The sequence below is a fragment of the Eumetopias jubatus genome, unplaced genomic scaffold (assembly GCF_037043125.1).
Source record: "Eumetopias jubatus isolate StellerSeaLion01/CBP00866 unplaced genomic scaffold, mEumJub1_p1.0 scaffold_11, whole genome shotgun sequence".
NCBI classification, from domain to species: Eukaryota; Metazoa; Chordata; class Mammalia; order Carnivora; family Otariidae; genus Eumetopias; species Eumetopias jubatus.
The window spans coordinates 166,165-193,100 of record NW_028274817.1 but is presented as its reverse complement, the minus strand read 5'-3'; the positions used below and the strand labels follow the sequence as shown (position 1 = coordinate 193,100).

At 54.2% G+C, this 26,936-nt stretch overlaps 1 protein-coding gene across 5 annotated transcripts; it reads right to left on the bottom strand.

The window, feature by feature from the left end:
- Positions 1-1,449: 1,449 nt before the first annotated feature.
- Positions 1,450-26,793, bottom strand: BCAP31 (B cell receptor associated protein 31). 5 transcript variants are annotated; one of them, XM_028094372.2, is made up of 8 exons: positions 26,726-26,793; positions 25,526-25,661; positions 23,882-23,982; positions 18,636-18,783; positions 4,689-4,824; positions 3,745-3,868; positions 2,885-2,985; positions 1,450-1,792 (listed from the first exon to the last, which is right to left on the bottom strand). In XM_028094372.2, exons 2-8 carry the CDS (start codon positions 25,615-25,617, stop codon positions 1,754-1,756), a joined length of 741 nt encoding a protein of 246 aa, XP_027950173.1. In that variant the 5' UTR covers positions 25,618-25,661; positions 26,726-26,793; the 3' UTR covers positions 1,450-1,753. The 5 variants fall into 5 exon arrangements, with proteins under 5 accessions (XP_027950173.1, XP_087884720.1, XP_027950174.1 ...); XM_088028594.1 differs by having other exon boundaries at positions 26,722-26,779; XM_028094373.2 differs by having other exon boundaries at positions 26,646-26,729.
- Positions 26,794-26,936: the final 143 nt, after the last annotated feature.

The window sequence follows — 26,936 nt, the reverse complement described above, 5'->3', positions numbered from 1 at the left end:
GCCATCTAGTGGACGATAGGTAAGGAAAGCAGTCAGCCCAGGACTTGGTGTGCACTGGGCCACCACAGCCAGGCATGGGGCACAAGGGGGGGGGGGGGGGCACAGGCCTACTCAAGAGCAGAAGGCTGCTAGGAAACAGTGCTTAGAACCTAGGGGCCAGTTTCCATGGGTGGCCCTCCAGTCGGGGCTGACCTGTCGCCCCCTTCACCATCTTCCCACCCTCCCCACCCCCCACTAGGTGGGGTACACCAAAAGCAGTGTGATGCAGCTTTCTTCTGCCTGGCCCAGGGCCTGACACCAAGGGGGTTCAGGGACTGCCTGAAGCTGGCCAGGGAAGAACCCAGAGACACATTGTTTGGACTCTGGCCTCTAGAAGTTCAGAGAAGGGCAAGCTCAAGGGAGGGCAAGGTAGTCAGGGAACACTTCCTTGAAAAGTGTGCCTATCCCTCAGCCTTAGCATAGCAACCGCAGAGCCTCACCCATAGTCTCCCGCCCTTACCCCCCATCAGACACCACCTTGCTGCTCATGAAAGCATGGGGAGGGGGAGGGGACACTGGAGAAGGCAGCCACTGGCCCAGGCCTGGCCAGGTTAGGAGCAGTGTGAGTACAAGCTAGCCATTAGCACTAACATCTTCAGGAGCCCCCCAATTCCAAAAGAAAACACCTCCAACCTGCTCCTTCTGCCCAGTCCTCAGGGCCAGCAAAGGATGAGCACTGCATCAGAGACAGGGGCCACAGCAGCCCCAACCACCCAGGCTCTCAGGCGGGTCCTAAATACGAGGCCCTGCTCAGCAGAGGCTACCTACCGAAGCTAGCTGGCAGGGGCAACCACCAAGAGGGAGACCACTGCAAAAGCAGGCTCTCCAAGCAGGTAGGCACGCCCAACAGGTTCCCAGGGTTGCAGGCAGCAGAGGGGACACCCTCCCCACCACCTGGCTCTAGCCTGAGCCAATCGTAGGTCGCTGTCAAGGACAAGTCTCCTCTCTTAGTTGGCATGAGTCAGAGGTCATCCTGCAAACCTTCAGGAGGAAGTGGGGCAGGGAGTGACTCTGCCACGTTCTATCTGTCCTAAAATGTGATGAACAGGACTCAGAGGAGGCAGGTAACTCTGCCACCTGGAAGCCCCAGCAGTTTACGGAATCTCCCAAGACTCCCTGGACCCAGTGGCCAACCCAACAGGTCAGACACACCCCAAGCGGTCATAAAACAGGGCCTGCCTGGGGAGCAGCAGGCAAAGGGACAGAGAGAGCAAGTGTGAGCCTGGGCCTAGCCTGGGATGAGGGAGCCTTTAGGGGTTAGAATAAGCTAAAAGAAAATAACCTGAAGGCCTCCAGGACCAAAGACTGGGGTTCTCTATCAGAGCTAGCTGCCACTACCTTCCTGGTCACTCCAGTGATGGGAGAAAGAGGCGGCCTCCTGGTAGCCTCAGTTACACGCACGAACCATGGTCACATAATAACAACTTTTATTGTCCCCAAGAGAAACTCTACTCTGCCTGCTCCATCCACCCTCCTGCAGGACCAGAGACAAGGGGCCCTGGAGCCCCAAATAATACACAACACAAAAAAGGCTCAACCCAGTGGGAAGCATGAAGCAGGCAGAAACTGGGTCCCCTATGGCGCGCTGCGAGAGCGTGCGACTGCAAGCTGCGCCAGGGCACGAGAAGCAGTGGGGGGCAGGCCGAAGGACCCGGGAGGCCGGGCTGCAGGCAGCAGCGGGCACAGGCCGGGCGGCAGGCAGGGAGGGGCAGCCTCACTCCTCCTTCTTGTCCGTGGGGCCGTCCACCGCTGCCTGGAAGGGACAGAAACCACAAGGCAAGGGGTCGCCAGGGTGCACCCCTCCCCTTCAGCCCCTAGCCCCTCCACCCCAAAGGCCCAGCTGGCTGCCTTCTCTCCAAATGACAGGCACCAGGTGAGCAAGGGGAAGGTCGGCCAGTGCGGGAGGGGCCCCACTCTAACAAAGGCTGCGACCCTAATACCAGTCAGGGAGGTGCAGCTGGGCGCCTCGGTCACTCTGCTCTTCAAGTTGCAGGGACCCACCCCAACTGCCATCTCGGGCCCATGGCAGGCCCAGCATTCGAGTCCCTCCCCCAAGTCCCAGCTGAGGCCCTGCCCAGTTCTGCACATCTTTTAAGGGTCCTGTCCGTGAGCCCGCCCTACACTGAAACCACCACCAGTCCTCCTCTGGGGCCCGGGCTGTTCCTCTTCAGCTGCTGCGGTGGCAAATTTGGGCCACCAAGCGACAAGGCAAATTGTCAGAACTTAGGGGTGTTTACCGGGCCCTCAGGCTCAATTTCCAGGCCACCTGAGCTGCCAGATTCAGCCAATCTGAGGACTCAGACAGGTCTTGTGGGGGATGGGGTAGGTGGGTGGCCCCGGCCCTGCATCACCCCCACAGCCCATGTACAGAAGGCCAGCTGCCCGTCGCAGAGTCTCCCTGCAACGGACTTGGACTAGAGTCACAGGCCCTGCACCATAAACCAGGTGCACATGTAAGGGAAAAAGCTCTTCTCAAAGACACTGACGCCAGGCGTGAGGCTGGGCAGACCACAGCGCAGAGGGCCCACTGCACTGCTGAGGCCACTTTAGCAAGCAGCTGCCATCTGCCAAGCCACACCCCTCCTGCCTGAGAAAGGGTTCCAGCTGCTGGGCCCAGACTAGCACTGCTTGGCAGGCTCTTCTGTAGACCCAGAGTCAGCAGCAATGGAGAAAGAAAGGGGGAGCAGGAGAGAAAGCAGCCAGTCTGCCACTGGGGCCTCTTGAAGGCTCTGCTGAGGCAGGCTAGGCTGGGGATGGGCCTGCTCTGGGCCTGCTCAGGGTGCGAGGGTGCGGGGGTGCGGGGCTCTGATCCTCTCCAACAGAGCAGACCACCCATGCGGCTGACCTGTAACTTGGCGTGCTCCTCCAACAGGCGGTCGTACTCCTTGGTCAGGCCCTCAGACTGCTTCCGCATGGCCAGAGCCTCGTTTTCAGCTTTCTCTAGTTCTGGGGATGATGCAGATGAGGAGGAAAGGAAAACAGAAAGACAGGGTTAGGGAGAGAAAAACCCACCTGCTGGATACAAGTTCAGATACAAGTCTGAACATGTCCCCATTGAGGTTGTCTAGGAGAGCATTCCTCTCCAAAAAGCTCCCCTGCCGGCTACTGTGAGAGCCCCCAAAGTGGAGGAGGGCTGGCCAACACAACTGGGGGAAGCGGGAAAATACCAAGGACCCCCAGGCCCATTTGACGGAGGGACTCCAAGTGGCTCTAGGCACAGGTGACTCTAGGGAGGCTAAGGGCATGGGACAGCCTGAGAAGGCTGAGGTGAGAGCAGGAGGCAGGGAGCAGAATCCCATCCTCAAAGCTGAGAGCTCAAGTGGGTTGGGCGGGGCCTTCAGGAAGGGAGCAGATGAACTCACAGCAGGTTCTTCGGGAACACTGCAAGCAGCTCTGGTGTAGCTTCCCGCATTCTTTCTGTCCCTGCCCCAAAGACCCTGGTGATGCCGGCACCTGTGGGGAGCAGCGCTCCCCAGGCCTGATGCTGGCCGAGATGCTCCAGAGTTAGTCTCGGAGCATCCAGGACTCCCTGGGCCCCCAGACGGACACCAGACCACTGAGCCGAGCAGAGGGCCGTTTGTTCTCACCCAGTTCCTGAGCCCAAGGGCGCATTTGTTATTAATACCTTGGCACAAGAGGGACAACCACCACTGCTGGAGCTTCCAGACTTTCAGGGGCTGGGGGACACCTGAGGACAATGCTCACTTTGCTTGTTGATGTCCAGCTCGTCCTTCAGCTTCTTCAGATCAGCCTTTAGGCTCCTGTTCTCTTCTTCCACCTTCTCCTCGGCATCCCTACCATCCAACTTGACCCCGCCAACAGCAGCTTCCTAGGCAGAACGCCAAGGGCATGGGTTACTTGGGAGGGAGGGAGGGAGGGAGGGAGGGAGGGAGGGAGGGAGGGAGACAGGCGATCCAGCTCTGTCTTCCCTGCAGAGTGTGATTCCTCAAGCGGCCCCAGGACCTGCCCCATGGGAAATGTCAGCACAGGCCAAACGCCCTGCCTCTCTTTCTCAGCAGCTCTGTGGGGTTTACCAGTCCAGCCAATGACTCAATCTACTCTCTTCTGGAGATTTCTACCAGTCACCCCTCATTGACAATGACCTCTGTTCCTCTCCCCAGGCTCCATAGCTCACTCTGGCCAGGAGCCCCAAACTCATCCCTGCCCATGCAACTCTATCCCGCCTACGAATGAATCCAAGTCCATCTACACCCATCTCCTTCATAGCACAGCTCACAACGCACCTCCTCGCACAAGCCTTCTGAGACTGGCCACCTCCCGTCCCTGCCTTGTCCCCAGCTGATACAATCCTCAGGAGACCACAGGCCTTATCTTGCATTCTTCTATGCTAACCTGCCCATGGTTCACAGCACAGGGCCCAGCTCACTAGAGAGTCAGCTTTATCAGGCAAGAGTCTGGCCTGGGTGTAGCACATAGAGACAAGGTAGCAAAGAGGGTGCCCCTTTCCCTGTCAAGTCCCCCGGGCCCCTCCCCTACACACTCCCACCAAGAACCACCCCTTCACCTTCTACCCAATCCCTCAGCTTTGCCAACAGCCAGTGTCACACATTTCCCAGCCTGACAAGCCAACAGTGGCCCTGGGACCCATAGGGAATGTCACATGGCCGAGTCCAGCAGGCAGAACACACCTTCTTCAGCTGGTCATTCTCTTCCATGTACTTCTTGGCTGCCTCACTAGCACTCTCTGCCTGCTTTTTAAAGGCTTCGTTGGATGCCAGCAGCGTGGCCTGCTGGGAGATGAGAGTCACCAGGCGTCTCAGCAGGCTGCAATTGAAAAAAAAAAAGGGAGAACTGAGCAGAAGAAAGCAGGGAAAATGGCTGGCATGAATTTCTCTTGATTGCTCCTGGCCCAAGCTTGCCTCTAGCCTAGACCTGTCCTCTTGGGATTGCCAGGGCAGCCACGCAAGACGCCACCAGCCTGGGTCTGGCAACAGGTGGAGAAAAGGTGGAGCCTGAGAGCTGTCTTCTGCCACCAGAATGATTAATACTGCCCCAAAACAGCTGCCCAAAGCCCTGCGGCTGTCCTTCAGTCCCAAAGGTACAGGAAGCAACAGACTGACAGGACACCCCGACCAGGCCTAGCTGCAGCCGGAGGACCCCGAACCTAGCCCTTTCCAGCCGAGGACCTAGATGTTCCAGAGAAGCCACAGCACCATTCTCCTAGCTGTGAGGTCAGGCTTGCCCTGGTAAACAGGAGCAGCTAGCATCTGGGGGCACTTCCAACCTCTGGGCCAAATCCTCAGCCCAGCTGATCGGGGAGGCACGATCACTGCCCCATTTCAGAGAGGGGAAACTGGCTAAGGCAAGTGATAGAGGTCAAGAGCCAAAAATGGCCACGGCAAATCCCCACTGCAATCTGTCTGACCCCAAGAGCCAAGCTTGCAACCACCACCCATTCTCAATTTGGAGAGGACCACTCCCAAGCCAAATGAGAGAAAGACAGAAATGACTCTTCTCTTCTCTCCCCAACCCCCTTCCTAAACACGGTCCATAGGCAGCCACAACAAGCTCTTCCGGCGCCAGGGGAGCAGAAAAGGAAGAACCAGGGCCCAGGCATACATCTCAGGTGCAGACCAGCCACGAGGGTCAAGCAGGCGGCAGCCGGGGGACACCTGCTGCTCCATTCCCCCAACAGCCAGCCCTGTCCTTGAAATGTTAGCTGACAGGAGAAGAGAGGAATGGACAAAGGCACAGCTCAAACAGTAAGAACTGTGGTGGGGGAGGAGGGAGGGCACTTTCCCCACACACCTGAGCCAGAGGCCCGGGCTGGCCACAGCTGTGAGGAAGGCACCTACAGGCACCGCTGGGGAACAGGGGAAGACTGCTTTGTGCAGAGTGTTTCCACAATAAAGTGCTTGCTCAGAGGAGACAAAGCGGCCTTGGATGCCTGCTCCCAGGCCGGCTTTCCCAGGGTCCTTGTGGAAACCAGCCGCTCACACAGCCTGAGGGCATGGGGTAAGTACGAAACAAGATGCGCTCCCCCCACCGGCACAGGCCCTGGCAGAGTCCCTGTGAGGCACAAGTCCTCGGGCCGGGGGTGGGGGGGAGGTGGGCACACAGGGGCCCTCAGATGCCCACCACACTTCCCGGTTTGCGGAGAGGCTCCAGGGGCCCCTGGCAGTATGGGGAAAGCCAGGCTGCTGGTTCCTGGCAGGAAGGGAGAGTTTCCAATGACATGTGCTCTCTAAAATTAGCAGCCAGACCTCGTGGCCCAGGGCTCAGGTTTCCCTGTCTCAGCCCCTGACTATACACCAGCCTGCCCCCCACTGGGCTGGAGCCCTGGAAGTGGAAGGAGCTCCCAAGAACCCCAGGAACCAGAGAGAAGCAACACACCTGACTTATGTCAGCAGGGCGGAAGTCACTGGAGGGACCCAGAAAGAAAGGCAAGTCTGACCAAGCCCCAACCTCCCAAACCTCCCTGCTATGAGTGCTCAAGTGCTTCGGCAGCTCTGAGCAGATCCTGGTGATGTGGAAGAGGCCCCTCCTCCCAGATGGTGACAGACTGGGGGGAGGGCATGTGTGCCACCTGCTGGATCTAGCAGGCAAAGATGGGGCAAGTAAGCCCAAGAGTGACACCCCCCACCCCGGCACAACAAGGCCAGGCAGGTGGCTGACATGAAGAGGACTCGGCTGTCCCCCCAAGCCCCCGCCCCGGTTATCCAGGGAGGCCATCCCCAGAGTGGCAGTGGTGACAGTAGCAATGCAGCAGGGGTCCAGCTCTCCTCAGTGCCCTCCCAGCCCATCCCCAGCTATGGAGAGCCAGGGCTACCACCATGAGCCCAGGCAAACACAAGAGAAACCAGCACCAGAGCTGTGCAGGGAGCCTCCCGAAACCGCAGCCTGCTCCAGCCCGCCGGCCCGGGTTCACAGCCCATACTTAGGCTCTCTCCCTCAGTACAGGGCCGGAGCCACCAGGGCAGGCACCCTCCAGCACCCCCCACCCACTCCAGCCCCATGAGTCCATGTCCTCTGCCTTCCTGGTAGAGCTGTTCCTCCCTGTCCTGGACAATTCTGGTAGTTCTTCCCTCCAGGAACCTTGTTCTCAAGGAGTTCTCCCTCCTGCTGGCCCAAGCCGCTCCTCTCGTCCTCCCTCCCTCCATTTGGCAACCTACACCAACCTAGAACCTGCCCTGGCCAAGTCACTAGCAGGACCACTGCCGGCCTAACCGCCCGCTCCAAGGAGTGCCCTGGAATCCTTGGGGTGCTCGCTCAGCAGCACTTGGTGCAGCTGATAGGTTGCCCTCCTCGCATGATTCTCCCCTGCCCCTGACTCAAGCAACCCTCACGGCCCACCAATCTCATCATCAACAGGGCTCATCTCATACTAAAGGCTGGCCCCTGGGGGTCCCTAAGCCAAGTCCAGCTCAGCCTGTCTGTGGGCGGACCGTCCCTGCACCCCACTGTGCTGAAGGGCATTGCTGGTCTCCCTGCACTCTGCGTGCATGCCACCTTGCGCCCTTCTCCTGCCCAGCCCCCCCCCCCCAGTCCTGTCCACATCACTTCCACACACACCATCTTCCAGTCAGGTCATCCCCATTGCCAACGGGGATGGCCTCAGTACTTGTTTCCTAGCTGATTAACAGCTCCCACTAGTCTCCTCCCTACCCCTGACCATACGGCTTTGCAATCCACACTCCGAAAGCAAGCCAGAGTGATCTTTGTCCGAGACAATCTGATCATGTCACCCCTCTGCTTAAACCCTCTGATGCCAGTCCCTCCCTGGGCCTTCTCCCCTCACCAGCCATGGAGCACTCTGCTCCAGTAACACCAGACAGCTGGCCGTTCTTGGAACACACTGGGTTCTCGCTCGCTTGGTCTCCATGCCACTGCACTCTGGTCTGCGACAGCCTCTCCTCTTCTGATGACTCAGATCCAGTTCAATCACCACCTTCCCCAAAAACCATTTCCTGACCCTCCCAGGTCCCCCCTTTCTTGGTTCTCCCACAGCACCTCCGCACGCCCCCATGTGGCTGGCTGCGCTGTGCTCACTCCGTGCTCCCCCTTAGCACCTCTTCAAGTTGTCATTTGTTCCCTGGGGCCCCGGCTCTCCCCGACTCCGCTTTCCCTCAGCCCAGCCACACCGACGAGGACACAGGCAGAAGCAGGGTGACAGGAAGCAGCGGCAGAGAGGTGCAGGTAAGACCGTGCTGATGAGCAAGCCAGGCTTGTGACTGCAGTGGTAGCTAAAAGGCCGGTGTAAAAACACTCACAACCAAAGCTGGCAGCCCGGGGCCAAGCCAAGAGCAGCGAGCCCAGGAGCCGGCCTTCTGGAACTGCCCCTCACATAAGGGGCCCCGAGTTCTTGCACCTGCCCCCAAGATGTCTGCCTGGAGAACAGGCTGATGGACTGCCTTTTTTCTGTCTCCTGCCCCTTATCCTCTATCACACTCTGCTCTACTGTCCATGTACTATTATGCAGGTAACTGTTCTTAGCCACCCATTTCTGGACAACAGATGAGAACCCACGAGCCAAAAGGATGTCCCAAAGGTACCAGGCTGACAGAGGGGCCCGGGGTCCGGGGTCCGGGTCCCAGTGACAGAGGAAAAAGCCTACACACAAACCTTAAGAAGATCTAGATGTCTCCTTGGCAGACAAAAGTCATCCCCAAATACCTGAATTTGACTCGGCTTTCTTGTAAGATGTTCTTGGACACTGAGTGGAGCTCTCAATGCTTTTATAAAAGGTTGAGTAAACAAGAGAAGTAGAGAGAAACAGACTCGCGATGTGGACACTAAAGAAACAGCGCCAACCGTATCAGGTGGGGAAGACGGGGTTCCTGTGTGCTTTGCACCAATCCCATCTCCCTCCTGTGGGCAAGTAGGGGAGGCAGACACTGGCTTAACAGGACGTGGAGCAAAAGCAAGGGGAGGGTCCTCCCAAGTGCCAACTAGAATTTTCTTTGGTTCTGGCAACCCTCCCACCCCGACTCTGTTGCCGATCCTGCCCACTTAGCATTTCCCAGGCATCTCCTGGGTACCATGCCCTCCGGTGAGTTGGGTCACTGAGTCAGCAGGACCCCACCACAGGGACAAGCAGGCAGGCAACTCCCCTTTACCCCGCTGCCCCAGTGCAAGCGGGCACAGGCTGGTGTCACAGTGCCACCTGCTGACTCTGCAGGCTGACTGCGGCCCAGTGCCAGACAGAGCGCTGCAGGGCTGCTGGATTCTGGGTGAACCCAGCCCATCTGTCCAGGAAAAAACATGGAGGAGGAAGAAAAGGCCACCCTGACAAGGAACCGAAAGTCAGCTGATGCCCCAGGTAAGGCTTCAGGCAAAGTGGAATGATGATAACGGCAGAAGTAACCCCAGGAAACACACACCCTTAAAGAGTCTGGAATCATGAAAAGAAGGCAGTGGGGAAAACGGCAAAAAGAGTTTACTCAAGAAGATCCAGGGCAAGTCTTCCAAAAGGGCCGCTCTGAGAACATCTTCACACACATGGCTTGGCCTTCCTCTTAGCCCTCAAGTACAAAGGCTGTAGAAAATGGGGCACTGGGGGACTAGGAGCAGGGTAAATGCCAAGGCCCGCAGCAACTCCAGCTAACAGCCCGGTGGTGCCCAGCCGCCCTGTGGCCGGTGGGACAGCCAAAGGGGAGTGGGGCGGAAGCAGATGGCCATCCATCCTCTAGCACTAAAGAGAGCCAGGGGACAGGAACATGCTGGGTTTCTCGGGCTTTGGCAGCTTGCCTTCTTGAAACCAGCTAAGAGATTTTGTATAATCCGGGGGACAGAGAGCAAAGGACTCAAATACGTGAGTGACCCACGTGGTGATCGGAGCAGTGGCGGGAACGGGAGAACAGGAGCTGTCAGCCCTGGGCGTGCCCAGCACGGTAGTAACTAGAGTCCAAAGGAAACAGGCAGTGCCTCCAGCAGGCAAGGTGCCATGCTCGGAGCCTGGGAAACATGCTTGCACCAGGGCATCCAATTAAAGGACAAGAGGTGGCTTCAGCTACACTGTCTGATGTGGAAGGCCACCGGCCACATGTGTCCTTTTCAGTTTAAATCAATTAAAACATTAAATGACAGGCCCAGTTCCTTGGTGACACCAGCGCGCTCCTTCACAGCCTGAGCACTTCCAGCCTGCACACAGCTGGGACGGTGCCAGGCTGGAGGAGCCCCAGTGGTCCCATTCCATCTAGAACCCTGCTCCCCACTCCCCCACACTCTGCCTCAGAAAGGGGCCCTCCTGGAACGTCAGGCTTTCAGTGACCTTGGAGTCAGGAAGAAGGAATCTCTGCTTGCTTGGCACCCTGCCCCAAAGGAGGAGGTCACTCACCATCTGCTTCTGGAGCATGAAGAAGACAATTCTTCAGTCCAAATCAAATAGCTGAACAGACAATCCGTACTTTAAAAGTCGACGCTTGTTCTGATGCATGTCAGATGGTCCTTCCTGGACAACGTGTAGAGAAGCCCCCCAACCCTGCTTTCCTGCTGCCCCATCATCCCCAGAGCCCCTCGTGGCCCAGCACCCACAGGGCAGCGTGCGCCGCTACAACTGCGCTGAGCGGCCCTGGGGCAGGGCGGGGACAGGGCTTCTGCAAGAGACTTACCCAGTGCCTAGACCCGCAGTGCTCAGAAACTAACGACCACAGCCAATACAGCAACAGATGGAGCGACAGACCAAGTGGGACTGAAGGCCAAACCCACACCTGGCCTGTGATAGGGCCTCCACCCACATCACTCTATCTTCCAGCAGGCCTGAGCATCAGGATTTTAAAAAACCCTTAGTTACCTTATCTAGATACCAATTTAAACAAACTATAAAAACCCAAACCCAAAACCTACATGGTCATCAGGGAAATGTGAATAGCCTCAAGTTTACGTTACGAAGCTGTTACTGTAAAGTTCTTACACATCAGATGTTAGTGTTGCTTATGATTTTTTTACAAAGTCCCTGTCTTTTCAGAGATAAACCGAAATTTTATTTTGCCTGTAAACATGATACCTGGGATTTGCTTCAAAATAATCCACAGCCAGGGGCGCCTGGGTGGCTCAGTTAAGCATCTGACTCTTGGTTTCAGCTCATGAACGCAGGGTCCTGGGATCAGCTCACGTTGGGCTCTGCTCAGCGTAGAGTCTGCCTGAGATTCTTTCTCCCGCCCTCTGCCCTCTGCACCCCACCCCCCACCCCACCCGGCTCAGGCACCCGCGTGCTCTCTCTTAGATGAATAAATAAAATCTTAAAAAAAATAATGCACAGCCAGGGGACAGTGGAGGTGGGGAGATAAAATGGAAGTGGCCAGGAGACTCCCACTGCTGAAGCTGTCATGTTGGGGCGGGGGGGGGGGGGGAGGACCGTCCTTCTTTTCTGCCTCTATAAATGGTTATGTTGTCTGCGTCAACAAAGCTAGCAGCAGCCCCGGGTGATTCCAGTGCTTGGCCAATGCTGAGAGCCCCCAAGCACCATCTAACTGGGTGTCCTGAGGATGCCCGTCTCCCAACCCTGTGTTCCTGCCGCAAAGCCCACCCCACTCTACTCCGCGCCCCCCCTCAGGCCGGGCCCCACAACACAAGACCCCTGAGGGCCAAAACTGGGCCTTCTCTTTGACTCCCTGCCTGAGCTTGGCACAGCTTACCACACAGTGGGGAAAATCCCAGAAAACTCTTATCACTACTCAGGGTGAAATTGAGAATGCCTACCATTTACTAAATACTCCCTATGCGCCCGAAATGATGCGGAGAACATCACCTGACTCACCTCAATCCCCACACCAAGAACACAAGAAAAGCACCCTCATCCTCACTCTACAGATCCAGGGAGAGGCTCAGAGAAGTTTAGTGACTTTCCCGAGGTTACCAAACTGCCAGTAACAGACCCAGGATCCAAACTCAGACCCAATTTCCAAATCCCACTATGGTCACACCAGCTTGCCTCTCAGGGCCACCATGGCTCATTATGGGAGGGAAGGGGGAAGCAGCCAGGGTCAAGGCACGGCAAGAGAGCCCAGGCTGGCCACTGGCCCCTGCCTGGCACACGTGCACCCCAGCAGGGACACAGGCATCAACCATCCGCAGAGCTAAACATCAGAAATAAGCAGCGCTCACCTAAAGGCAAAGCAGAGCCTGCCTTGCTTGCCTCAGTGGGTCTTGATGGATTTTACCCTGTGGGTTAAAAGGGACTCAATCACCTTCAAACAGACAACCCAGCCCCCAGGTCACTGGCCATGAAGGAAAGGAACTTGGCAGAGCGGCACGGGGGCAGGCCCATCTGACTACAGGAGCGGACTGCAGTGACACCATCCAGCCCGGAGGGATAGGCAGAAAAGCAGCCATCCCTGTGGATCAAATTCAGGTCATTAATACACACGGAGGAGTGGACCTTCCTGGGTCTGGATGGTGAGCACTATCTTGACCTTGACTGACATTTTAGCAAAAGCACAGAAGAACACTCGAAACAGCACGGGAGGAGCTGCCGTGTGGCCACACTCCCAGCCACTCCAGAGGGATGATGGCCAGCTGCCAGTCTCCGAGTGGGGACGCAGAAACCGAGGAAATGGGTGTGCAACAGTAAGTTACTGGCTGGGCCCGCAGCTGCCCAGATCTGCACTCGGCAGCAGCCTGTCCCAGGCCACCTGTCCCAGACCAGAGGCCCCCAGCGTGCACCTTCTGAAGGTTCAGACACTGTGTTTTTCTAACACCCCTGGGGTCCCTACTATAGGAGTTCAGGAGACCTGAAGAGCTGGGCTTCCAATCTACAACGCCTGGCACAGCAGTCTGACAAGCTCAACCTGGACGCAGGCCTGACACTCTCCCTATGTGCCTACAACCCCCTATTCAGTCCCCAAGGTTTAGGCAGCCCTCAGCGTGTGCCTGGAACCTTGGCACAGAGCGGATTGGCCTACAGGGAACAAGCCCAGGTTCCCATGCCGTACCTCACGGCTGCCCGGGCCTCGGAGGCCAGTCTGCTGGGCCGGCTAACAGCACGGCATGGGCCTCACAGGGCAGACTCAGGAGAGAAACCTCAGGGAAGCATGAAGAGGTGATTTAGCTGGGCCACCAGGGGAGGGGGAGGCGGGTTTCCAGGCAGAGGCCACAGAAATACTTGGGGAAGGGGACCCACATGGCCAGTTCATGACATGGGGAGACCAGAGCACAGACGGCAGAGGGCTGCAGGGAGGGATCACATCCCAAAGGACCTGGGTATCAAGCCTTTATGCCAATGGTGCTAGGAAAGCACTGGAAGCAGCAGCAGCGGGGTCCCCACCATGCTCCCGATGAGGGCCCCGCTAGGAACCAGTACTACCACCAGCCGCCCTTCTGAGCATCGCTCTCCTCTTCTGTGGTCCTCACGTCCACTAGCCCACTGTCTCCAGGTCTCTAGCCCAGTCTTGCCTCTCCTGGCACATTTCCTTTCCCCTCCAACTCAAGGGAAGCGGAGCTGCCGGCACCTCCCTCTCACCCATCTGTCAACCTTTCCATGAAGCAGCCTGCAGCCCGCCATCCTGCTGCCCAGCCCCTGTCCAGCGAGCTCTGCTGGCTCCCTTCCCTCCAGGGCATGCTCCTTCCAGCACTGCCACTCTGCAAGTGCCCCCAGCCTTCGAAACCCGGCATTCCTGCTGGCCTCGCCCCTTCTCTCGTCAGCACCCCTCTGCCCTCTCGCCGCCGCCCGCCCCCCGCTACCACGCCCTGGTTCGGGCCACCAGCAGCTCTCCCTCCAGCAACCTCTGACTTGGTCTCCCTCCGTCGGGGCTCTCCTGCTGCACCCCCACCTCTGACCGTTGCCAAGCATGAAGACACAACTCTGACCAAGGGGCAGTGCCACTGGAACAAGTCAGCACTCTACCACCCGGAGGTCAGACACAGACTCAGGAACCAGAATTCAACGCTCCACCCCAGCTCTCACTCCCCCTGACCCAGCCACCCTGCGTGGCCTGCCCCTCTCCACACTCAGCCAGAACCTACTTTCGCTCAGGGACTGAGCCAGCACCTTCCAGTGCAATGTGTGCCAACAAGAGCGACCAAGGCAGATGCGTCAAACAGGATCGAGAGGCCCAAAGCACCTGGCCTAGCTGAGGTACACGCAAAATGGCAACTGGGGGAAGTTTTCCACTGTTCACGACCAGAAAAACAGGGAAGACGAGCTCAGTGTTCAAGAGTGGGCAACTGGCTAGACACACAGGAATGCTGGAGAGGCAGATCACTTGTCCTAGAATGATTGCTCACGATAAACTCGATAGAAAGAAAATGCAAGTTCCCACATGGCAGCTACTGCTTGACCCTGTCTTTTGTTTGTTTAAGCAGGCCCCATGCCCAGCGTGTAGCCCAACGGGGGCTTTGAACTCATGACCCTGAGATCAAGATCTGAGCGGAGATCAAGAATCGGACGCTTAACCGACTGAGCCACCCAGGTGCCCCACCCCCTGACCCTGTTTCTGAGAAACGGGCAGACTCTGTAGGGAAAGAATCCAGGCATGGAGGTCTCATCGTTTTAAGTTTGACTTCTCGGCTCTGCCAAGAGGCAGCTCTGAGGACTGGGGAGAGGTTTTTGAGCTTCTCTGCGCCCCCGTTTCTTCGCAAAACTATTGTAAAAATTATCTTGTGCCTAGTACACAGAACACCTAGCAAGCGGTAGCTGCTATTAGACGTCAAAACCTCTAGAAAGGCACACAGCCAAAGTATAGGTCAGCAGCAGTTACGGCAGCAGTAACGTTTCAAAGAACTTATTTTGTTATTAATTTCAAGCCTCATCTTCCTCCAAAGACTATGTGCTACCCGCTGACCATCTTCAGATGTATGGAAAGGGACAGAGTCATCCAAGAGATTAGAATCTTGAGACTCATGAAACCAAGGTTAATAAATGAGGACATGCAGGAAAGTAGATGCTGGCTTACAGATGGCACAGAGGCCTTCCTACCAAGAGCCAAGCAGTAACTACTCAGGGAACAGAACAGCCCACTATCCGGTCTACAGTCAAGAGGTACGTTGAAAACCAACAACCCAGTACTGGCAGCTCACACCGACGCAAACGAGCTGGTAGTGAACAGGGGGGAGGAACCAGGCATGAGCCTGGGCACGGCCACTTGGAGCCCATGCGACTCGGGCCACTCCATCTCTTGGGCTGCCCTTCTCCATTCATAAGCCCGCCAGAACTACACAGGTTATTAAAGTTCTTACTGGCTTTGAACAGAACCAGAACCCAAACGAACCACACAAACCACTCGCACGCAGAGGTGAGGCCACAGGGCTGCAGTCTGAGAGAGAAGCCCTTAGCAGGCGAGAACACGTAGCGCAGGAGGGGAGGAGCCTACCCAAAGCCACACCCTGACCTGGTAGAGCCAGTCTCCTTCCAATTTTGAGTCCTTCTTCAGACACTGCCAGCCCCCCTAAGTGTGATTCTGTGCAGCGTGGCACTGCAGGCACCCCTCTGCTATCACCCCAACATGGGGCAGGGAGGGCTACTCATGTGCACATCTCCGCCAACTACTCTGTCCTTTCTGCGGCAATAACCCAGCACTGTCTCCTGTTGAGTAATGCTCACGTGTCCGTCGAGCTAAGTAAGACTGTGAGCGGGACCCCACAAAACAACTGTCACAATACAACCGAACCTGACCCAGCAGAGACAAAGAGACAGCTCTTGCTCGTTCCTTTACAGGTTTGCACACAGCTAACAGGAATCACTGGTTCAGGGGCACCTGGCTGGCTCGGTCGGTAGAGCACGTGACTCTTGACCTTGGGGTTGTGAGTTCGAGGTCCACGCTGGGTGTACAGACAACTTAAAAATAAAATATTTTTAAAAAGCTCAGAGTCCCATCAGCGAAGACATGTAGAACAAAACAAGAGAGGAGCCCTCCGCGCAGAGCAGGGAGTATGCGGCTAACAGGTGAGAGAAGACATCCTTCAAAGAGAGAAAGCGCTTCAGACGTTACAGGGCGCACACAGCCCGGTTTATGAACCAAGCAGGTAAATGAGGAGAGCGAGACAGTGCTCCCCCTATCTGAGATGCACCTGACGGGATCCAGACCTAGCTCGGGGAATCCTGTCCCAGGGAGTGAAAGCCCACGCCACGGCCCGAACTACCACCCGCTGTTGGCCTCCAGGAAGGCCCGCGCTGCACACGCGCCGCAGCAGCGCTGTCCACGTTCGAACGTGCAACGGGGCTCACCCGGAGCTTGCTCTCCAGGGGGCCAGGGGCTGGTCTGCGGAGCTGCATTTCCAGCAAACCTCCAGTTCCTACCGAGGCGACTGGGCCACAGGCCATCACAGCAGCGAGGCGCCAAGGGAGCAGGACACCACTGATCCATTTCCAATGACTAAAAAGAGTTAAGAGGCAAAAAGGAACAGAATGCCCGGGAGGACTGATGTGGGAAAGTGGGTTTTAATAGTAAAAATTTCAAACCAGCTCACATATCTGAGAACAGGGAACTAGTTACACACACTGGTCCCCTCACATGACAGACTACATGACCATTAAAAACAAGAGAAGTCTGCATGAGTCATGGAAAAATCACCAAGACATATCATTCAGTGAAAAGGGCAAGTCAAAGCAGAGCAAAAAAACCCACGGCACTTGTGCAAGAAAATTTACACGTTACATAAAACGTGACTTTAAGAGTTCGGAAACATCCCATTATTACCCATCTCTGGGGATGAGACAAGGTGCTCACCCTTGTGCCTGACATTCCTGTATTATTTGAAGTTTAGGAGTCTCTATTTTACAATGAGCAGGAATAACTTTATAATTAAAGCAACAAAGATTACAGTTTTGTTTTTATTTAAAGTTATTTCCTGCAAGCCACGTACAGGTTGTGTGGACATCAAGTCTGGACAAGAACTTTCCATAGCTAACGTTGTGCAAAAAGAGAAGTTGCTCAAGGACTACAGCCGCCATATAGGATCTGAGTCCTAGACTAGGGAGGAGTATGTATTTCTAGAAAATTCCAGAAATGATTCAACTGATCATTTGTGAGCAACTGGTGAATCCACACTGACCCCTGGGGTCACTGTTTCCTTTTCTAAGAAGTTGCACGAGACCAACCTCACAAGGTTTTGGATAGGCTACTGGACAGGGACACGGGAGAGCGCAGCAAAGCATCTTCTAGCCACAAGGGAGAGGCAGGAGGTCTGTGGCTGCTGCAACAAGCAGGCCCGAGCAGCTACTCCAGCCACCTGTCCTGTCTCACTTATGGTGTTTCACGACGCAGAGCCCACTGCAGGCTTCCGTCTTCCTGACGCTGCTTTCCTTACAGCTATGTGCTCTCCTGCAGCCGTCCTTACTTTTCTTTCTGTCTTTCCTATCTTTCAGATAAAACATAAGTTTGCCAGGGAGTCCCCTCCCACCCCACCCCCCGAGCCTCTATGGGCCCTTTTTTTTTTTTTTAAGATTTATTTGCGAGAAAGAGCACACACACACGCAGGGGTAGGGCAGAGGGGGAGAGGGAACCTGAAGCAGATTCTGCACTGAGCACGGAGCCCGATGATCCCACAACCCTGAGGATCACGACCTGAGCCGAAACCAAGGGTCAGACACCCAACCGACTGCGCCACCCAGGTGCCCCTCTGTGGGCTCTTTAGACATAGCGAACTCTTCCTCCTCCCTTGGACTCACCTGCAGTTAGATGCAATCCTCTGGACCTGCCTCCCTTTCAGGCTCAGAGCACAAAATCACGCTTCATTTTAGAGCTTCCCGAAACCCTCCAACTCCACGGTACCTGTCCTCCCAGCCTCCTCATTGCCTGACTCTCCAGTTTGAAGACAGCATGCTCACAGACCCCTTCAATGATCCAACAGACCACCTGGAAAAGCTCTGCCCTTCCCAGGTCCGACCCTGCCACACTCCAACATGGACTGAGAGTAGTCAAGGTCACCTGAACAACTGATTTTTCCTTTGAAAACCTGAAACCCAGGCAGGCAGCCATTCTAATGCCTAATGAAGAAGGACGCCCCAGTGACCAGAGGCATAGGAGCCCAGCTAGAGAATTCACATGCTACCCTGCCAACCCCTGGTAGCCCTTGGCCTGAGTATAATGTTTACTCCCAGCCAATCAGCTGCCATTCAATGGCAGCCAGGCCCCTCTGATGAGCAACCCTGTGAGCAGAAGGCAGCAAAGCGGCCTCCGGACTCAAACAGGTGCTTTATATCACTTTAGTCTTACCCAACTAGCTACCCCCTTGGCGCTGATTGAGGCACTCAGTCTTACCAAAAAACCCACCAGAAACAGGCTACTCCTGCAACAGGTCTACACTGGGGACAGACATGCTCTCAGCCCCTTTGTGCCACTTCTGCCCACTCTTCTCAGGTCAGGTCCCCATGCCCAAAAGGCCCCTATTTAACTGGTCCCTTTAAGCCGGCCTCCAAAGATCCTCTCCCAGAGGGCAACGCCTCATCATTCACTTCAACCTCCTTACAGAGAGCAAGCTGGGCATGTGTTTGCCTAAAAGAGCAGGTGGCAAGTTACGGCAAAGCCAGAACACAAGTCTTCTGACATTCCGATCGGACCTCTCCCACTCACCACACTGCCTCTGGAGGTCAGAAGGAAAATCAGAGGCCTCTGGGGAAATCAGGGCCTCCAGTTCAAGGCCACAGACGGAATAGGTCAAAGTCACAGGCAAGCCCAGGGGTCCCTTCCCTCACTCACAAGGACAGCAGCAAAGAAAAGCCGGCAATATAGAGATTCCGCTGGGCACGGAAAAGCTTCATGTGGAAGTGCTCCACGGCCCCGGGGTTATTCTGCAGGTTCACCTTCTCTGTCACGTCGTCATACTTCCGGATCTCACGTACAGCATCTGCAGCAGAAGACACACAAGGGCATTAGCTCCTGCTCAGGCCAAGACTGGGCTATCAAGAGGAGACAGGCGGCATAAGTCAAGGTGACCTCACTTCCCCCAGATCTGTCACCCCAGGTATCTCCCCTTTGTACTACACACACCTTGGGGAGGACACCTTGTCAGGAGCTCTGCCCTGAGACCCACTCTCCTCTGGCTTTTTTCATGGTACTCCCTGGCCCCATTCTACCCAGACCACAAACTTGCTCTGTATCAAGATGCTAACCAAGTCTGAGGTGTTGCTGGCAACATCCATGGAGCCCCCAGTGTCTGGTTCTGTGTACCTCAAGTCAGGCTGGCTATCAGCTACCCCACCAATAACCCAGGGTCGGCCTGTTCACGTAAATCCCCACGGAGGAGGAATGAGCAGCCTAGGAGTCAAGACACTGAGGCTGCCTGCTGAAGACAGGCTTTTCCATTTCCAAGCTTCATAATGGGTTTTATTATTTTAAACTGCCTTATTCTAAGAACAAGTATCATTAAAATGTCCATACTACCCAAAGCAATCTACAGATTTAATGTCATCCCTATCAAAATGCCAACAGCAATTTTCAGAGTTAGAACAAACAATCCTAAAATCTGTATGAAACCACAAAAGACCCCGAATAGTCACAGCAATCTTGAAAAACAAAACAGGGGGGATCACAATTAGATTTCAAATTATATTACAAAACAGTAATAATTAAAATGGTATAGTACCAGCATAAAAACAGACACAGAGATCAATGGAAGAGAACAGAAAAACCCAGAAACAAACCCACAATTATATGGCCAAATAATCTTTGACAAAGCAGAAAAGAATATCCAATGGGAAAAAGTCTCTTCAACAAATGATGTTGGGAAAACTGGATAGCCACATGCAGAAGAATGAAACTGGACCCCTTTCTTTTACCATACACAAAAATAAACTCAAAATTGGGGCGCCTGGGTGGCTCGGTCGTTAAGCGTCTGCCTTCGGCTCAGGTCATCATCCCAGTGTCCTAGGATCGAGCCCGGTATCAGGCTCCCTGCTCCGTGGGAAGCCTGCTTCTCCCTCTCCCACTCCCCCTGCTTGTGTTCCCTCTCTCGCTGTGTCTCTCTCTGTCAAATAAATAAATAAAATCTTAAAAAAAAAAAAAAAAACCCTTGAAGAGAGCACAGGCAGTAATTTCTCTGACATCGGCTGTAGCAGCATTTTTCTAGAACGTGTCCTGAGGCAAGGACAACAAACTATTGGGAGTACATCAAAATACAAAGCTTCTGCAGTGAGGGAAGCAATCAACAAAACTAAAAGGCAACCTACAGAACGGGGAAAAGATTAAAAAAAAAAATCAAAAGACGATACAAAAAAATAGTCTTACTCTGATTACAAAACAAGTGCACGCTCATCAAAAATCCAAATATACCAGAAATGTGCCAAGAGAAAATATCCCATGACATAAGCACCTCCAGTAAGCACGGGACACGTGGTCGTCTTACCCAACGCAGTCACTTTGAGCCACATTACTCCACTTCCTCTGTAATAACACGTCCTAAGCTGAAATTACCCTAATTACAGGTTTATTATCCATCTCCCCTGAATTAGACTACGTACCACAAGAGCAGAAATCTTTTCTGCCACATCCAGGACCTAGCACAGCTCTGGGTGTATACGGGGCATGCAAATAACTGAATCGTGAGAAGTCTCTGCTCCGGAGAGGTGCCGCTAGCGATACAGCACTCTAGCTTACAAATATAGTACCATCTATTTGTCTATGTCGTAGAAATGGAACCATCTACTGCTTTCCGCCCCCGCCCCTTACCCGAGACATCTTTTTAAGTCAGTACATAGAGATCTACCTAGAAAGGTCTCTTAAGAGACCCCCATGGGAGAGAAGCAAGGTACCACTATATGGATGTTCTTGGTTTTTAGTTTGTGACTGCTTGGTTTTTAAGCTGACCTCACATTATAAAAAAATCTGCCTCCCTTTACTGGCGTCCTGGTATTAATCTGTATCACGAAGCAAGCATTCTCCACCATTTGCAGAAATCTAAACCAGGCCAACAACATGCCTATTTGTTAACGAACTAAGTGTTCCTGTCTCCCAATCCCCAAGATTCCTTTACTGATAACCTAATCCTCAGTGGAATGGTATTATGAGGTGGGGCCTCTGGGAGGGGTAGGTCATGAAAGCAGGGCCCTCATGAATGGGGTTAGTGCCCTTATAAAAGAGACCCCACAGAGCTCTCTCATCCCTTTCACCATGTGAGGACAAAGCGAGAAGGCTCTATGAAATGGGGAACAGGGCCCTCACCAAACACCAAATCTGCCAGCACCCTGATCTTGGACTTCCAGCCTCCAGAAATGTGAAAAATAAATGTCTGTCGTTAAGCAACACGGTCTATGATATTTTCGTTACAGCAGCCCAATATAAGACCTAAAATTTAAAACGTTCATACCCTTGGACTCATCAATTCCACCTCTACGGATTTATCCTACATAAACATTTGCATAAATGCACAATGATACCAGTATGCCTATAAAGAAACAACTGAATTACAGCAAAACCATACGTTATGATACTACACGTTAATTTTTTTTAAAGATTTTATTTGAGAGAGAGAACGCGCGCGCGCGCATGCACACGCACACGAGCAGGGAGAGGGGCAGAAGGACAGGGAGATGCAGACTCCCCGCTGAGCTCGGAGCCCAATGAGGGGCTCAAACCCAGGACCCTGAGATCACGACCTGAGCCGAAGGAGCCAGCCAGGTACCCCAGGATACCAGACAATGTTTAAAAAGGATGAGATTGCCGTAAATGGAAAACAGTGTGTACTATGGTCTGAATCCAATCCCAAACAGTCCGTAGCATTTTAGTAAATATGTCCACACAGAAAAGTGCCCCTGGACATGTACAACAAAGTACTAACGATGGTTTTTCTGTGAGACATGGGATTATGGGGGGACTTTAACTTTCCGGGTTAAATTTCTGAATTTTTAAGAACGTGTTATTTTTGTGATTTAAAACAAAACAAAACATGTTTGAAGTGTCTGCACCACTGGGTGGTGCAGTTATAGTTAAGCATCCAACTCTTAGTTTCAGCTCAGGTCATGATCTCAGCGTTGTAAGACTGAGCCCCACATCAGGCTCCATGCTCAGTGCAGTCTGCTTAAGACTCTCTCTTCCTCTCCCTCTCCCCTCCCCCCTCCACCAAGCTCAAGTGCTCGCTCTCACTAAAATGAACAAATCTTTAAAAAAATAAAAAAATTAAATAAAATAAAAACACGTTTTTCTCTACCCTCCCATCTACATCCAGGAACCCCGCCACCCTAAGGACCACCTTGGCCGATGGCAGGGAGCACACTGGGATGGGGGTGTTAGGCCACACTAGCCCAAGTCACACAACACAGTGCTGCCCTCCGTATCTCAGGCCTCTGGACCAGGACCTGGACCCTGGATGCTCATCAAGCCCACTCCCCCACCACCCCCTCAGACCTGCCCCAGACTCCTCCCGGTGAAGGCTAGGGGCCAGTCAGGGCTGCAGCTCTAGCTAGTTATGCCTATCACCTTTCACCAGGATTTCCTGCTAGCTAACATTTATATTTGTAGAAGTCTCGACAGACCTCTCTAGGTTACACTTCTTACTGTTAAGGGTAGGAAGCAGCCAGTCATCAAAGCCGGTATCTCTCTCTAACTTCCAAGCACTTCCCTGACCTCAAAAAAGAAGAATGGCACCTCTGTCAACTCCTAGGTTCTGCAAAGGACCTCCCTGGCCCATCGGCTGTGCTAGGAAATGGGGAATTCACGGAGCCTATACAGAGGGGCAAGGCCCTGAGGCAGCACCCGGGCACAGCCCCTCCCCATCCCAATTCTTGCCCCTACCCTACATCCAAAACTCTGAAGTCTGTTTTTTTTAATGCCCAAAGGATGACACACATATTCCCTAGCCCCTCCAGGCTTAGAGACCACTCAGGGAAGGAACCCTGATTGGAAAGAGCTACTTCTTGGGGCCTTGCCAAGTATTTCAAGAACAGCACAGTATGCGTATGTGGGCAGCTGGTACCCACCCTACACAGTTGGGAAAGGGTAGGCTGCACCTGGCCTGTTCAGAGGAAGTCTTGCCTGAACACAGCCCATCAGGAGCTAAGACATTAAGAAGGAAAAATGCCTAATGCTGCAGCCAGTGGATGGTGCCTTGCACATTCCCCCCAAACTATGGCCCCCTACCCCCCCCAACTGCCACATTTCTGCTGGAGACTCAGGGAGACAGGAGGGCTCTGAGCCTAAGCGGGCATCAACACCTCGGAGACAGGACCACTGTCTACAGCAGAATCCAGCCAATAGTTGAGAATCTACGCCGAGGGACATACTGACCACTTAGGACAGCACACATTTCACAGCCAGATTAAAGTTATATTGATTCCTCTGGTCTCCAATCATACCACCACATCACAAAATGCTTGCCTTCCACCTTAGTACCCTAACGCCCCAGGCCCCATCCCAGAGCATGCCCTGGGACCAGCTTATCTTCCAAGCCTGGCTGGTGTGCACCTCAACATGGTGTTTATAGAAGGACCTAGCTGTGTTTATATCACAGCTAGAAGGACCCAGAAAGACCTGAAGCCTGACCCAGATCCAGAGAGCTCTAAGATACACTACCAGACCTCCCGGTGGCCGCCCCCCAGCTTCCTACCCAGCCCCGCTCCCTAACCATTTGGTCGCTCAGTCCCTTATTCACAGAATGTCTACGTGACTGAACTGCAGTGCTGCTTAAACCAAGATCAACATGGACCAATCAGCTTCTCTTGGTTTCAGTTCTGGAATGACGTGAGGAGCCAGCCCAGGAAAGTGAAGTGGTCATCACAGGGTGCATAAAGGCTGCTGCTGGTCAAAGTAAAGGCCCAGGCCAGCAGTCAGCAGCACTCTGTTCAGGGATGAGGGAGCATCTTCCCAAGAAGACAGAGACACTGAAGGGGTCTGTCTCTGGGAAGCCCAACCTGTAGGCTACACGTGGAACGTGGCACAGGGCTTTGCAGCAGAGGCCATGCCATGGCAAAGGGTCTGGGGCGCGTAGCTGCCCTCAGCCATGGTTCACTCACCAATAACCAGCAGCACAAGGATGACAATGAGGACTACAAAGAAGGTGTTGCCATAAGTCACTACCAACTCCACCAGGCGGGACTTGAAAATCTTCTGCCATCTGTGAAGAAGACAAAAGGGCTGAAGAAATAAACAAACATCCACTTGGGCCCCAGGGCCCCGAGAACAGAAAGCCACTCTTGCACCGTTTTCCAATGGCTGAATATTCTGAACAGAACTCAGCCTCGACTGCCTGCAGTTCTCCAATTTATGACATCTATTCAAGAGTGCGGGGGGGCGGGGGGGAATGCTTGTCCACGTGCAGAAATTTCTTAAAAAAAAAAAAAGCCACACTCTTAAAAACACTAAGAGTCTCTGCGGAGGGAAACAAAAACGTTCTTTTTTATTATTATTCAAGGGTAATTAACACATAGCATACTACTAGTTTCAGGGGCAGGGAAATGGAAAACTTTTCATTGCATTCCTCTACATAATGTTCAAAATGCTTGCCACGTACACGTTATTTCTTCAAACGGTTTCTCCACATGACCCAGGTGGGTTCATCTAGACCCCCACCACCCTGGATTATTACGAAGCAGACCCAAAACTTCCCTTCATTTCCTTCCATAAATACTTCAGGATGTAACTCTATCAATAAAGAGCCTTTATGCAATCACAATGCTATCACGAGACCTCAAGAAAATGAACAAGAATCCCTCATTATCAGAGCCAGAGTCCCAAAGTCCAATTGTTGCAATTTTTTTAACACTTGGTTTGTTTGAATCTGAACTGACAAGGTTCTGACTGTGTATTTAGTTGATAAGTAGCTTCAATCTCTCCTCACCCTCTTCTGTCTTCTTTCCCAATCCACTTTTTGCAGAAACCAGGTTGTCGGTCTTACAAAGCTGTCCAGATTGCAGCTCCAAAAGGGCCTCTGTCTCTACATTTCCTCTGAACTGTATGAAGTGTGAAGAGACTCAGATCTGGCTTTTGGCAAGAGCACTTCTTAGACAATATCATATACTTCCTATTTTATTATATCAGAGATCTCTGTTTTTGTCTAAAAAGTTTTTTAAAATATGTATGAAGATTTAGCCTTATTTATAATTTTCTGATTAAAATCAGAATATGTTCATATATTATGTGTAATTAAAAATTAATTTCCAATTAACTTTGAACAGATCTTCTGTTCATTAAAAGGACTATGGCTTCACCTCTCACAGGCTGAGTAATGCTCATGAGGCTCCTATGCAATGCCGGTGGGACTGGTTGGGAGGACAGACGTCACCAAGTCAGCTACAACATAACCCCATGGTGCAAGTCTTCCAGATGCCATACTGCCATCCCCTGAACCCTAGGCACCCAAGGGAAGGCGGAGGGCAGCATTCCCAGAAACATAACTAGAGATAGGTCTTCTCCCTCTTGCAGCATGGTGAAGGCCAGAAGGCAGTGTGCACAGGAAAGGAATTCAAAAAGATGTGACAAAGCAAAACTGTGTGGAAGGTTGGCAATAATAAACACAACCCCTGCCACCTCAACCCCAGACAGGTTCTACCTGTTTCCATCTGGCCCCAGTTCCAGGGTCTTACCAACCCGGCATGGAGAAGCTATGGGGCTCAGCAACAATCACCCTTTTGCTTGCCTGCTTGCTCCACAGGCCATACCTTTTGGGAGAAATGAAGGGAATGCAGAGAAGCAGCACAGCAAAAACCTCTGCATAGAGGAAGGTGGCGACTGCAGTCCACTGCAGACTCATCGTGTTGCTAGACGGTTTCCAACAGTGAGATGTGCGCTTGTTTCCTGACAGGACACAAAAGGGACAGAAGCTGTTGTGAGAGCTGGGCAGCCACTCTTTACCCTCTACCGCAGCACTCTACTCCAGTCTTTTTAAGCCACTGGCTGAAACCGGGCTCAACTCGGCAGGGATACTTGGCCAACAGTGCTCAAAGGCCTGACAAACTCCCGTTTGCCAGGACGCAGTTACTTGCTGCCTTCCGGTATGTGCCTTAAGAGCCACCTTTCTGGCGAATTCCTTTCCCGACTGGGTTCGGCAAACTCCTTATGCCTGCTTCACTGGGAAAGTGTTAATAAAGATTATATAGACGGGAGAAAATTCTCGACATCCATCAGGCTCACTCCCTTCCCAGTCAGCCCCTGGGCGGCAGTGTTTCAGCAAACGCACTTTCTCCGAGAGCGGTGACGCCCCCACACCCCCCTTCCAAGGAAACCAGGAGGCCCTTCCCTCACGAGCCTTTCCAACCGAGCCGAGAGAAATCCTGCAGCCTCCCTCCAGGGCGAGAGCAGGGGCTAAAAAAAACCTTCCGACGCCGCCGCGTCTGCCTCGAATGCGGTGGGAGAACTCGGGAGTACCTCCGAAAGCCCACCAGAGCGACTCCTTCCGGGCGGGAGTCGGGGCCAAGAGCAAATGCGGGTCTCGAGTAAGCACCTCACGGCCTCATCCAGGGAAAGTTCTAGAAAAAACGGTCTTTTCGGAAGCCGGAGGAGCCCCTCCCGACAGCCCTGGTCGCCCACAGCCGCCCAGCCGGCTCGAGTCCCCCGCGCTCCACCCGCGCGGCCCCTCGACTTGGCCCTAAGGCCGCCACGCCTTCCCCCAGCCCCACCCTGGGCGCCCCTCCCGAGGGGCTTCGGCGCCGCCCCTCGCCCCCGCGGCCGGCCCTCACGTCCCCGGAGCCCAACTCCAGCCACCGCCCCGACTTCCCTCCGCCCAGCCCTACCCCCGTACTCCCGGCTCGGCCCTCGGCCCCGGGCCCTCTCCACACTAACCGCCGCTGCCCCCCGTCGAAAGCCCGGACGACCTGGGTGGCCCCCAGAGCCCAGCTGGAGGCGCAAGCACGCTCACCGACCTTCCCACAGCCAACGCACACGCCCCGCTGCCACCGCCACCAAACGCTCCCACCGCAGCCCTGGCCCCGCCCCTTCCCCCCACGGCCGGAAACCGGAAGCACCCGCCACGCCACGCCCCCCCGCTCCCAGCCGCGCCCAGGCCCCGGCGACTCCGCCCACGGCCGTTTTTCGCCCCGCCCCCGAGCCGAGGCTCCAAAGCCCAGGACTGGA

What these genes read in the sequence shown, in the direction of transcription:
- BCAP31 (XM_028094372.2), bottom strand. Translation starts at nt 25,617, where the DNA reads ATGAGTCTGCAGTGGACTGCAGTCGCCACCTTCCTCTATGCAGAGGTT. An exon ending in CCCTTCATTTCTCCCAAAAG is followed by an intron (nt 23,983 to 25,525) that starts GTATGGCCTGTG and finishes TCTTCTTCACAG; the next exon opens with ATGGCAGAAGATTTTCAAGT. An exon ending in AGAATGACCAGCTGAAGAAG is followed by an intron (nt 3,869 to 4,688) that starts GTGTGTTCTGCC and finishes CGTTCTGCCTAG; the next exon opens with GAAGCTGCTGTTGGCGGGGT.